Below are 13,514 nucleotides of genomic sequence, written 5' to 3'. Positions count from 1 at the left end.
AAAAGTTCAAAAGATAGTAAAGCCATGAATGAAAATGTAACAGTAATGTTGGTATCAAGGGGCAGCAGGGACAATGCCTGGACACACACACACCTGTCCTTCTTGGCACCCCACATTGCCAAGCACAGCATCTACCAGGCACAGGGGAGCCAGGAACTCATCCTGTAAAGGTCCACAAACCAGCCAGCTGATCAGTGGTGGCTTGCCCTTTACAAGTCAGTCTGTTACTGACAGCTGGTGCTTTGTCAGCCAGCCACCTGTCAATCAGCTGTCTGGAAACTCCACCCTGGAGGCAGGGAAGAAGAGAAATAGCAACGATTGCTCAGTAGGTGCATTTGGTCCCTTTCACGTTTGGCCATACTCCCATACGGCTTCTGGATACAAGGAGGCCACCAGCCATGCTCCACTTCTGGTTAGAACCTTTAAAGGCTGCATGGAAGAGATTATGGAACACAGATCAGCTCTATCTCAGAAGGGATTAGAGCTAGAGGAAAGGAAGTTAAATAGGGCGGACACTTCAGCCAAATCAAATCCGGCTGCACAACAGCTGTGGCCTGGGACACATATAGCTCCAAACGCAGGGATTCAGACCTATTAAAAAAGCTAACATCTGTTGCACCTAGAATAACTACATGTTTACAACCAAGACTAGGTCCTCCACATTTGTTTCATCTATATCTACTACCATCAAAAGTCCTGGTTACAGCCATGTTACCTGAATGGTTTAATATTTGACTTCATGTTTAGTTAACAAAATGAAATACCTGCAGTGATTGGTTTTCTCTGCCAAGCTCTTGCATTGCTGCAGTAGTATCATCCAGTTTTCTTCGCGCATCCATCAATTTGCTTTGAAGCTTTTCGATTTCTCCTTCACTCTTAAGGCACCTAAAAAAGAAAATGGTAAACAATCTCCTATTTTATCAAAATCTTATTACAACAGTCTTTCAAAGCTCTAAATATGAAAACATAAGATCAATAAAATAACTACCATATAAATAAATATAATTAACCTACCCTAAACTGTTTTTGCTTCTCTGTTTAACGCCACCATAAAAGGGCAGAGGAGAAAGGATAAAATATATGAAGTAAATGACAGAAGGAATGTTTCTTCAGTGGTGGGTATGACTGTCCACATAATCGAAGCAACCAAAAAAATTAGAATACTAAGCTTTTTAATTTCCTATCAGTGACAAATACCCAAGATTTTGTGATATGAAAGATACATTTCAAAAGGTATAAATCACTATTCCAGATTGGCTACAGTAACAGTAGAAAGCTAAAGTCAAAAGGAAGCTAAAAGGAGCGAAGTTCTTTTCTATTGCCCCAGAAGGTCAGATCAGACCCAACAGGTTAAAATCACAAGAATTTTCACCTAATCATTAGGAAGAACTTCCTGACAGTTACAGTGGTTCCTCGGTGGAACAGGTTTCCTCAGGAGGTGGTGGGCTCTCCTTTCTTGGAAGTTTTAAAGAAGAGGCTAGATGGCCACCTGACAGCAATGCTAATTCTATGACTCGGAATGAACTCAGGCAGATAATGAGGGCAGGAAGGGATGAGCCAGTGCTAGGCTCTTGTGGCCCTCGTGCTGATTGCCATTTTGGAGTCAGGAAGGAATTTTCCTCTGGGCCAGACCGGCAGCCAGGGATCCTCAAGGGTTTTTTGCCTTCCTCTGGACATAAAGCAGTGGACACTGGGAGTGAGGGGGAGGTAGCTGTGAGTTTCCAGCATTGTGCAGGGGATTGGACTAGATAACCCTTGGGGGTCTCTTCCAGCTCTATGTTTCTAAATACATCAGAAGCAGAGAGGCAGTGTGGCCCTTGGATGACAGAGTGTTGAAAGGACTGCTAAAGAAAGACAGGAAGACTGAATAAAAATGGAACGATTTGCACCAGTTTTCAATGTCAAAAAGTGGGGCATGCCAGAACTGCTGTATTCAGGAAGTACTCAGTTTTTCCAAGTGTATGAGAGGTTAGAGAGTCATACTAGGATCTGGGAGACCAGGTTCAAAGCCCCACTCTGTCATGGAAGCTCACTGGGTGACCCTGGGCCAGTCACACCCTTTTAGCCTAACCTATTTCATCAGGTTCCTGTGTGGATAAAATGGAGGACAGAAGCATGATGGAAGCCCTATTGGGAGAAAAGTGGAGTAGAAATGAAGTAAAAAAAAAACGTAAAATAGAAAAAGACAAGATATGAAGTTCTAGGGCTAGCTAACCAATTAAAAAACGAGCAAGTTACTGGATTTAAATGGCACACATCTGACACAAACAAATCCAAATGTGAAGCTTAATCAGCTTCCCTTCCAGACGTCTGGAAAGTAGCAAACTCAACACTTTTTTAAAGGGATCCAGAAGAGATCCATGAAATTAAAGATCAGTTAACCAAACATCTGTTCCAGGTAAACCGTCGGTAAGAGTTATCAAAGACAGATTTATTAAGCTAATAATAACAACAGTGAGTTTATATACCACCCTTCTGGACAGGTTAGTGCCCACTCAGAGTGGTGAATAAAGTTAGTATCACTATCCTCACAATACAGGTAGAGAGCTGGGGCTGAGTGGCTTACCCAAGGCCATCTGTAGGGTTCCTGGCAATAGTAGCAGTCAAACCAACAGAGTGCTGATTTGCATCCCAGCCACTTAACCACTGTACCACAGCAGCTCCCTACTGAGGAACAAGCCCTACTGAGGATGCATCAACGTGGCTTCTGTGAAGTTTCATCACCAATCTTTTGAAGTTCTCTGAGAAGGTTAACAAACATGTAGTAGCCACTATGTAAGAGGACATCAAAAATGCTTTGGACAGTATCTCACCAAAGGCTCCTGAGTAGCCTTGTAGTTATGGGAAAACAGGACAAATTATCTAGTGAATCAGAAAGTGAATTAGAAAGTGATTCAACAACAGGGAGCAAAGAAGCAATAACTAAGCAGACAGAACTTACAACAGAAGTAAGTAAAGGGTTTCTGAGGGTTTAGTAACTGGTACTGTGACGATTTGATCCAGATAAGCAGTGAAGTGACCGCGTTAGCAGATGACACCATAAATGTTCAGGTGAGATAGATCCAAAAATCTCAACAAGCGACAACAGTGGGCAAATAAAGTTCAGAGTCTGAAGAACTGAAAATAAAACAGCCAATATCATACTGACTTGCCTAGATCTATGAGATGGCTGCATACAGTTCTGCTTACTGTATCTCAAAAAGGAAATGGAAAGTGCAGAAAAGGACATGACAGATTTATGAAATTATGCATGCAGTAGAAGAATATGGCAACAGATTTTTTTCTTCCTTTCCCATAATAATAGAACTAGCAGGTATCGAAGAAAACTGATGTGCAGTAGAGGCAGGACAGACAAAAGGAAGTATTTCTTCAGTTAAAGAATGACTGGGCTGTTGGATTCACTACCACAGGCTGTGGAAACGGCTACTAGCTTAGCTGGCCTTAAAAGGGGATTAGACAGTATCATGGAGGATAGGCCCATCAACCGCTATTACAGCCAGGATGTCTAAACGGAACCTCCACGTTCAAAGGCAGTAATCCCTTAAACAGCAATGCTGGGGGCTTTGGCTTATATTTAGTAAACAAATTTTAAAAGTACTCCATGTCAATTTTATGTTCCACTAGCAACAAATACTTGAACTTTAAAAAAAAAAAAAACTGCAACAACAACCTGGCCCTCATTCACTGGCTTACCTTTCTAATAACACCCTCCTCTCATCCTGATTATTTTGTACTGTGGCTTCTAGTACTGCAATTTCTCCACGCAGATCATCTGTTTGTTTCTCTAGCTCACCAATTCTTCTTTGGCTGCTTTGCCACTCTTTCTTGACTGTACCCAGGTTTTCATTCAATGCTGTGATCTGCATATTGAGTTTCCCCTCCAACTCCTCATGACTTTTACATTGTTCATCTTTTTCCTTGATCTCCACTTGCTAAGACAAAATAAACAACGTGTCAACAGGTCAGAGCAGAAAACTTGCTTACCTAAGGAATTCTCCCTTTTTGTTTGACTGACAGAAGAATAGATGATCAGTGCTCTTCTCACCATCCACTAGAGGTCTTTAAAGAAGAACTGGCCAAGGCTGGACTAAGAGGCGCTTCCCAATTCCTCTCCAGAGCCTCTGGTAGGGAATCGTGGCTGGTCACTGAACATATTAACATTGTGAAAATCTATGAATGGGGGGGGCATAGGTTAGAAACCCACAGTGGTCTCATTCCACAGGTGGAAATGCTGTACACTAAAAAAAAAACCTGAGACTACTGCTATAGTGCAGGAAAAGGAGCTGACCAAAACTGCCAAAGCCATCAGCGGGAGTGAAAATATAGCAGATCCATACCAGAATAATGGAAACAGGGAAGCAGGTGTGATGGGACCAAAGAAAAGACAGACGGTATGCACCATCAATGAACCTTGTACTGTTAGCAGAACAATCTGCATAGCAAGAAAGATCCAGGAGATAAAACATAAAAACAGATTACTTTGCCAGTGGATTAGCAAGGGCATTCCCCAATGATGGGGGTCTCTGCCAGCAAAGGAGCAAACAAAAGGGCAGGCCATGGACCATCACAGTGTGTCACAAAGTCAAATAGCCCATGCCTCCAATCAGAATATCTAGGAGTTAATGCTAATTAGTTGAGGAAATATTACTGCAATGCATTGCAGTGACATGGAGCATTTGCAGTAAAACAAAAGAAAAGAAAGGTAAGGTATATCTAGCATTCTTGGTGAAAGTAGTAGCAGTATGACAAAGTCATTTTGCAGAAGACCAGGACCCATCTGGAGGCACATCCTCATAGTAGGACTCCCACACCACAGAGGCAGCCCCTGAGATAGCACTACATTTCAGAGTCACAGCATCATGCCAGTGCCCTTGGAAGAACATAGTACTGAAAGCATGAGAATGGTGCACATATGCTCTGTCCCATGAAGTGTGAAACTTAAACTGAAGACCACATTCTGACAAGGTGACACACACAAGTATATAAGAACACAGAACTGCAATTGTGAAACTGAAAAATTTTAGTAAAATGTGGATCAAGTAAGAGTAATAAGGCAAAGGAAACTCTTTTTCATCTACTAGGACAAAAAAAAGCTTGTCCTGCAAAAGGTTTGTAACCAACCATCAACAGACCAGAGGAAAAAACTATATTGCAGCCTCAAGTGAGACACCCTAGTTGTTGTGCATTTTATAAACACCCAAGGTGTTGGAATTCTACCACTAGCAGTATACACCCCCAACAGCAGAAAGACTTTCTGCAGGAAGGGTAGAGATATGTGTGAATAAGACAGTCAAGCACAACTATAAAGACTGCAATTCACAAAATTATATGACTTGGACCTAAAATAGGCTTTTCTATCTGTCCTCCTTAATAAGTAAGGAGCACTCAAAAATAACATCTTTTTTCCAGTCTCAGAGCCAACCTACAAGAGACGAATTACACTAGGAGGAGCCCGTGGAGTCACAATGTTAGCTGGGAAGCAGAGTTTTAAAAGAGATTGGAAGGCTTTATTAATTTCCCCTCTCTACAGAGCCCAGGAGATGCTGCTCAGAGGATTTGTTAATTTCCTCTTTGACTGGAAGGCTCTATCAGTTTCAGGCAAAGAGGAAATAAACAAACCTTCTGAGCAGCATTTGTAGAGAGGGGAAATTGACAAAGCCTTCCGATCTCTCTTAAAACTCAGCTTCCCAGCTAACACTGCAACACATGCTCCTCCTTGTGTAATTTGTCGCTTGTAGCTTAGCTCTCAGAGGGAATACTGAACTGAATAGTTCAATTAATAGGAGGACAGGCAACCCTCTTCTGAGAGGAGAAGCGGAGAAGACCTTCAGTCTTTTGAACCCATAAAGTAACACAGATGTGAAAAAGTATTGTAGGAAAACTGTAAGTGATGGACAAGGCAGCAGACCACTGAATTTTTACTTTCTCTTATAGAGTAAAGCATCCATAAGGATAGACAAATGCACAGACGCAGTGAAGAGCTATCAGGATTTGAAAAGATAGCCTTTGAAATTATGCTCTGCTGTAGGGGTTTGCACTTCCAAAAATGTCATTTAAATTTAATTCCATTATTTCAAAAAGTGCATAATTATTGTTTTCCTGAAATTTCATGGGTATTTCAGACAAATGTGGTTCAGGAATAACAGGTATCAGTAAACCTGGCCTCCTGTTTCTTCTACTGTTTTCTACTGCCCATGTGTATGTATCATCTAGAGTCCAGACATCAAGTTGACTGCCTTTTGAAAATAATGGAAGTAGACTAGTCCAGATTTCTAAATTTTGTAAATGCATAGCTTTGTTTTGGAAATTTCCAATCCAAAAAACAAAGCAGAGAATTTTGGACACTGATTTGCATCAGAAATATCCAAATGCACACCCCTACTCTGTTGTGCCCTTCTGATGAGTCACTTTGCTATACCCACCCCCACCCCCAACAAAAAGAGAACTAAGAAAATCAAATAGGCCTTGATTTGGGGGAAAAGTAGGAAAATGTGGAAGCTGGGGGAGAGCTTCCCCCAAACACCCCAGTATTAAGCTCTCCTAAACAGTGTCATAATACTGTCAGGAGAAACTTTCCCAGAGGATGTGCCTGCCTAGGGTGTTCTTAGGTAGCCATCATCAAACTTTCTGCTACCAAAGCTATCAGTGCCTAGACTCTCATAACTGGGAGATAACGTTCAAAGCTAGAAAGCATATACCCTCTAACATACATAAATAAGGCCAAGCTTTCTCTGACAACAGACCTCACTACCATTGTCTACTTGAACATTCCGTAAAGTACCTGTCTCCCAACAGGCAAAGATATCTGGATAAGTAAGGAAGTCTATTTTCCCTGGGATTGTACTTAGGAGAGATGGACAGCAGACTCACATTTTCCCTTCGAGTCACTTACAGGGAGAAATGAACAAATGCATCAGAAGAACCTGTGCTGTGCACCAACTGATAAGCAGTCTTTACCATAAGGAAATTTCAAAAAAGCAGGGATGGCATTATTTAAACAAGTTAGTTGTAGCAGAACAAAGGTCGCCCAAATATCTGTGATATTGTTTTCTTGAAATATGATCAACTTACACAACCACACTTTGCATAAGGCAAGTTCTCAAACAGGAATTATGGAAAAATGGGGTGGGACTATATGCATCCCACAGAACCCCATATATTATGAAAGTATTAATTATGTTTATGAATATATATTTAAATATAAATTGAATTTAAGTTACTTGATTTCTGATGCATTCTGAAATAAGCCTCAGCCATGAGTTCAAAAGATTTCGTAAAGATTTGGTATTTCCAAAACGGGGCCAATATGATGGCCCCGATTCGGAAATGCTGAATCAAAGCTTCCCAAAGTGATTCAGGTCGCTTCGGGGCCTTTTTAAAGGGCTCCCTCCCACCAACACCCCACTTACCTAGGACATCCTGGCAGAGGCGGAGGCAGCAGCGTGGGCAGCAGAGGCGCCGGCTGCAGCCTTCCCTGCCACCCTGCCAGCCACCACAGCAGCCGAAGTGGCAGTGCAGGCGCCAGCTGCGGCCTTCCCTGCCACCCTGCTGACCACTGTGGCAGCAGAGGCGCCTGCTCCAGCCTTTGGGAAAGGTAAGTGGGGTTGGGGTTGGGAGAAGAGGGGCGGTGGGGGTCTCACTTCAGTATGCTCTGAATCATTACGAAGCATACCGAAGCGATTCTGATAACCCAAACCCGAAGTGGCTTGCTGCTTCACGTTTTGGGTTATTCCGAGTCTTTTTCCCGCTTCGGGTAAACCCAAAGTGGGAAAACCTAATATTTCCCCAGTGCACACCCCTACTCTTCATATTATGTATACTGACCAGTTTTGCTTCAAGTTCAGAATATTTCTTCTTCAAGTCTTCTTCTCTCTTTTTCAACTGATCTTTTATAATTTCTCGATTCTTTTTCTCTTGTTCAAGAGCTGTATTAATGTTATCTACTTTCCCCTGAAGCTCTAGTTTCTGCTGAATCAACAGCTGCTTGGCATCTTTCAAATTTGTAACCTCCTATTAAAACACACACAATATAACAAAATAAAAAGTTAATATGTGAAAATTAATTTCAATTGCACCAAAACAGTTTTAGAGTCTTCAGCGCTAAACTAGCCAGAAGATTTCTCAGCACCACAAAACAACAACAGAAAGGTATGTAATTACTATTAAAGTAAAAACATTTTATCTCCTATTCCAAGAACTCCTCTGAACAATTCAGGAAGTGTAAATTCAGCACCATAATGTTTCTATATCAGAGTAAAGTTCAGCTTGCTTGGGGGGAAAATCTCAAAAGCACATGAACAGGAAAAACTCTGTACATAAAGGAAAGGTGGTTAATTGAGTGGGGATGATGTTTGGAAAACTGAGGCATAATAAAGTTCAGAGGCACAAAAGATGAACAACACACCCAAGAGGCAGAGGGGCTGTGTAAAGTTTGCTTACCTGTAACTGTACACCAGGTGCTGTGGAAGTTTATGACTTGAAGTTCTGTGAGGCGTAAATGTAACCTCACGTGGTCATCTGTACATTTTCGCCTCACAGAACTCTGTCAGAAACTTCCACAGCAAGCTTTTAGGCACAAAAATCATTTCTGTTTTAAGGCAGAATCTGAACTGTGCATGTCTAAGAGAAAAGCATCACCAGCCTCTCTAGAATCTTGGATTTGAAAGGTGCTGAAGTTGGGTTATCCCGTGAGTCTTTATCAACAGGAGACTGTTGATAAATGGCTGGAGGAACCATAGTAATATCAGCAGAACCCTAGGGGACCCCAGTAGTGGAGAGGTGGTTGGAATCTCACTTGAGGGGATCTTCCAATTACCCTTTAGAAAAGGATTCCTGGAGACAGATGTCTGGAGACTGATTCCAGTCCATTAAAGAAATTCTCAGGACGACCTCTTGAACCATCTCCAAGATCAGTTCTGATGCCACTGGTACCAGAGTTGTAGATACATGCCAGGACACATCCATGTGAGAGGCAAGAGCTCTGTATCGCAAGTTACCTTAGCCTCATATTTCTTTTCATGTATCTTCTTCAGTTCCAATAGTAATTGGGCCAGACACTTCTGTCTTAATAGAATGTTGCTGCTGTGATTATACCAAGGGAGCAGAAACCAATGGCTCTGGTGAATTGGTAGCTCTTATTTCAAGCAGATGTGTTCTTGAAATTTGACAGTAATTCATCAGCCATCTCCTCAGAAGCTAAGAGAGCCCACTCCCAAAGGTGTCTCAGAGCCTTGTGGATTGGCTATGCTTTGCGTGTTTGATAAATTTCAGATACCAAATATAGATCTCTACTGTCTGCTCTTCCCCAAGGCACAAGAGACCTCAGTTGTGGTTATCAGTCAAAGACAACTCCCCACACACTGCCAACACGTTTTAAAGATTTTCCTCTGCACCAAAGACATATGGGCACCATAAAAAGACAAACCAAAGAGAAAATAAAGACAGGAAAGTTGGAGAGAAGAGAAAGAAAGAAAATTGCCTATAAATTATGGGGAAAGGAGGAATGAGAAAACGAGCTTGCTAAGAGGGAGTGTCTGAAGACAATTTTCCAAATACTCTGATAGACAAAATATAACTGAATGGGAAAATGAAGCTTCTCCCCTTCATGCATTTAGTCAAGAATATGTCTGTGAGGAGAGAGGAGTTTCACATCTAAAACCTAGTTCCAGAAATTTTTGAATCTAAGCTCTGCACTGAAACCAAAACAAATTTGGCTGACCAGTACCTGATATATTTCAAATAAAATCATGACAGCTGAACAAAATTGCCAGTCCCTGACTTAGACCTTGATGTCACAGTCCAATCCACTCCTGCTCTCTTGACTTCATTAAAAGAACTCACCATCTCGCAGCAACAGTAATTCCCATCTTTCAAAGGTATGCATAATACAAGTTCATGACCACACAAATCTCCCACGTCACCATACCTTTTCAAATTCTTGTTTGAAGACCCTACCCTCTTCCTTCAGTTTGGCATTTTCTTTTTCCAATTTGTTGTTTATATTCTGGAGCTCATTTGTTTTGGATTTTTCATTAGCCAAGTCTTTTTCTTTTAAAGCCTTGAAAGGAAAAAGCCCACAGATATGCTTAAGAGACTTCTTTCAATTGATTCAGACTATTATAGAAGCACTTTCAGTAAGGGAGGTGCCTTTTAATACTCCTCAGCATGTGTTTCTTCCCTACAGAAAAAACTATTTAATAGAATTAATTTTAACCTGTCACAAAATGCCACCATACAAATTAAGAGATTATACATGTCAAAGATTGCTTTAATATATATTATCACCTTGCTTGTACTACCTTGTCTTCCATTTTGTAACCCACTCTCTGCAATCGTAATCATATTTATTAGACAGGGTTTTTTTATTTGTTTTCCAATTTGGCAATACTAATCGTGTTGCATTGTTTATTGGATATCTTTGCTATCTGACTGCATTGTTTTCTGTATTTTTTTAATCTGCCTTGAGTGTCAGTGAGACCGATGGGCTATAAATGAAACAAATAAATAAACTAAGAGCCCAAATGTACATATTATGTTTCATAGGATATACTGAGTCCAAGACCGAGTCCATTCTGAAAGCACTTCTATTTGCATGGCAGACCAAGTACCAGAAGCAGCACACAAAAGGAGCTGTTCCAGGTTCTCTGCCAAAAGAGCTGTCAAAAATACTTTGAAAAATTCAACCATGTATTCAAAAAAAGAAGTATCAATTACTAGAACCCCAACTCAAACCAGCAGAAGTGAGGAAGGATGAAAATTACCTTATCTTTCTGTATTTCCTGTAACAATTTTTCTTGCTCCATCAACTGTTGTTCTTTTTTTGATGCATCTTGCTCCAGAGTAGCTCTTATGGTCTTAAGTTCTTTGATCAGCTGATTGTGATTACTAATTTGATTTCTGTTAGAAATCAGTTCCTCTTGAGCTAAAGCAAGCTTCTCCTCTGTAGACTAATTTAAGGAGAAATCTAATTACAAAAAACCCCCTACCATTATAATCACAATGTCAGCTCCTGATAACGCTTAGTAGTACAACACAGCTATGGACTGAGCCTAAATTATCAATCTGTTCATTCGTTTATTTAGTTAAAAACCTTGGCCAATCCCAGAAGATGACCCTTAAAAGGCACAGAAGTGACATGAGATTTTCTAGTCCCAGCCAATGAATTCAGCCCAGGAAATCAATTCATAGGACAGCCTTAGGTAAGAAAATGAGGAAAATACATTAAATGATTATTTTTCACAAATATTCTAGCAGATGGTGTCACCATAATGTCTCAACAGCAGTCTGGTGATAAGAACTCTACCTTGCAGATATATTAATCTCAAAGTAAATGCTTCATTCATCAGGTGATAACTAGGGGTGTGCAAGGAAAAAACTTTCGGCTTTCTTGTTTCGGGATTACCCGAAACAAGATTCTCTACCGTTAAAGCCGAAAGCCGAAACAAGAATCTCTTTCGGGATTCGGGATTCGGGATTCTTTCGGCATTCTTTCGGCATTCTTTCGGGTTTTTTTTTTGGGAAAATGCCTCCGTCTTTCAGGACGCCTGGAGGAGGCATTTTCCCACCTAATAAGCCCAAAATTGGTGGGGACCTTCCTCTAACCCTTCTCTAACAACCACCCAAGTTTCAGACAGATTGGACTTTGGGGGGCCATGTTATGGCCCCCCAAAGCAGGTCCCCCCATCCTCCCATAAGAAAGCGAAGGAGCAGCATATTGTTAGCATGCTGCTGCTGATCTTTCTTCATTATTTCCTATGGGGAAAAAATGAAGAGGCAGGCTTCCTTTGCCAGGGGTGGCATTTTGCATGCAAAATGCCCCCCAGCCCTCAGGGGCCCTTCTCCCACCCCTCCTCCCACCCCCCACCAAGGCTCAGCCTGCTCCCACTTGGGGGGGGCCATTTCATGGCCTCCCCAAGTAGGTGCTCTAATCTCTACCACTGACAGCTGGGGGAGGCTTGTGTTGCCAGGGGTGGCATTTTGCATGCAAAATGCCCCCCAACCCTCTGGGGCCCTTCTCCCACCCCTCCTCCCACCCCCCACCAAGGCTCAGCCTGCTCCCACTTGGGGGGGCATTTCATGGCCTCCCCAAGTAGATGCTCTGCTCTCATCTCTACCACTGACAGCTGGGGGAGGCTTGTGTTGCCAGGGGTGGCATTTTGCATGCAAAATGCCCCCCAGCCCTCTGGGGCCCTTCTCCCACCCTTCCTCCCACCCCCCACCAAGGCTCAGACTGCTCCCACTTGGGGGGGCCATTTCATGGCCTCCCCAAGTAGGTCCTCTCAGCCCCTAAAGTCCACCCCTTACAGCCCCACACAAACCCAATTCCCCCCCCCAGCTGCCACACACAGACCCAAATCCCCACATTAGCCCCTCACAGACCCAAATCCACCCCCACCTGCCCTACACCCATAACCCCAGGAACAGGCTGGCAAAGGCCAGCCCTCTCCCTTTGTTCCCTATGCTGGGAACTTCTAAACTCTCTTTCCCTGGACAATTCTGCACAGCCCAGGGGTGCCACAATGGTGGGCACACTTCTGAGTGCCAGCTGGTCCCTGTGAAAGAGCACCTGAACCACAGACACCCTCCCTCAAATTCCCCCACCACCTACAGAGATGGCTGGCCAGCCAGCCCCATTGTTCCCTATGATGGGAACCAACTGCACAACAAAGAATAAAACAAGAACAACACAAAATAAAGTTTTAAAAAAATTATATTCTCCCTTCCAAAGTACAAGTAGGCAAAGCATTATGACACATTACACCAGCAGTCCCCCACACAGAAAAATTAAAACAAAACTCACTTAACATCAGAGAATCACAAAGCATGATTCCTGTCAAAAACACTTTATTTCTTGAACAGCTTTAGGTTACACAGCAGGGGGGAACACCAAAGGGCATGGCAGCACTATCTTACACAAAAATAACACAACTCGCTTCACATTAAAGAATCACCCCAAAAAATTGCTGTCAAAAGCACTTTATTTCTGTAACTGCTTTAGGAAGGCACCACAGAGCAGGAAAGCAGTGTACTACACAAAAATAACACAACTCACTTCACATCAGAGAATCACACAAACACAATTGCTGTCAAAAACGGTGAAGTGGGTTGTATTATTTTTTGCAGTACATTGCTATCATGCCCTGTTGTGCCCTCCTACTGTGTAACCTAAAGCTGTTCAAGAAATAAAGTGTTTTTGCCAGGAATTGTGTTTTTGTGATTCTCTGATGTTAAGTGAGTTGTGTTATTTTTGTGTAAGATAGTGCTGCCATGCCCTTTGGTGTTCCCCCCTGCTGTGTAACCTAAAGCTGTTCAAGAAATAAAGTGTTTTTGACAGGAATCATGCTTTGTGATTCTCTGATGTTAAGTGAGTTTTGTTTTAATTTTTCTGTGTGGGGGACTGCTGGTGTAATGTGTCATAATGCTTTGCCTACTTGTACTTTGGAAGGGAGAATATAATTTTTTTAAAACTTTATTTTGTGTTGTTCTTGTTTTATTCTTTGTTGTGCAGTTGGTTC

At 42.1% G+C, this 13,514-nt stretch overlaps 1 protein-coding gene across 2 annotated transcripts in view; it reads right to left on the bottom strand.

Annotated features, from left to right (window-relative positions):
• Window positions 1–13,514, bottom strand: part of EEA1 (early endosome antigen 1) — a 77,145-nt gene that overhangs the window by 2,790 nt on the left and 60,841 nt on the right. For both annotated transcript variants that reach the window (XM_054988351.1, XM_054988352.1), the window contains 5 exons: window positions 10,761–10,946; window positions 9,926–10,057; window positions 7,825–8,010; window positions 3,694–3,932; window positions 765–885 (listed from right to left, as the gene is read on the bottom strand). In XM_054988351.1, coding sequence (XP_054844326.1) covers window positions 765–885; window positions 3,694–3,932; window positions 7,825–8,010; window positions 9,926–10,057; window positions 10,761–10,946 — 864 coding nt within the window. The remainder of the gene's footprint in view (window positions 1–764; window positions 886–3,693; window positions 3,933–7,824; window positions 8,011–9,925; window positions 10,058–10,760; window positions 10,947–13,514) is intronic.

The sequence above is a fragment of the Eublepharis macularius genome, chromosome 9 (assembly GCF_028583425.1).
Source record: "Eublepharis macularius isolate TG4126 chromosome 9, MPM_Emac_v1.0, whole genome shotgun sequence".
Lineage (NCBI taxonomy): Eukaryota > Metazoa > Chordata > Lepidosauria > Squamata > Eublepharidae > Eublepharis > Eublepharis macularius.
Note: the sequence above shows the minus strand (reverse complement) of the source record. Positions and strands in the feature narration are given on the sequence as shown.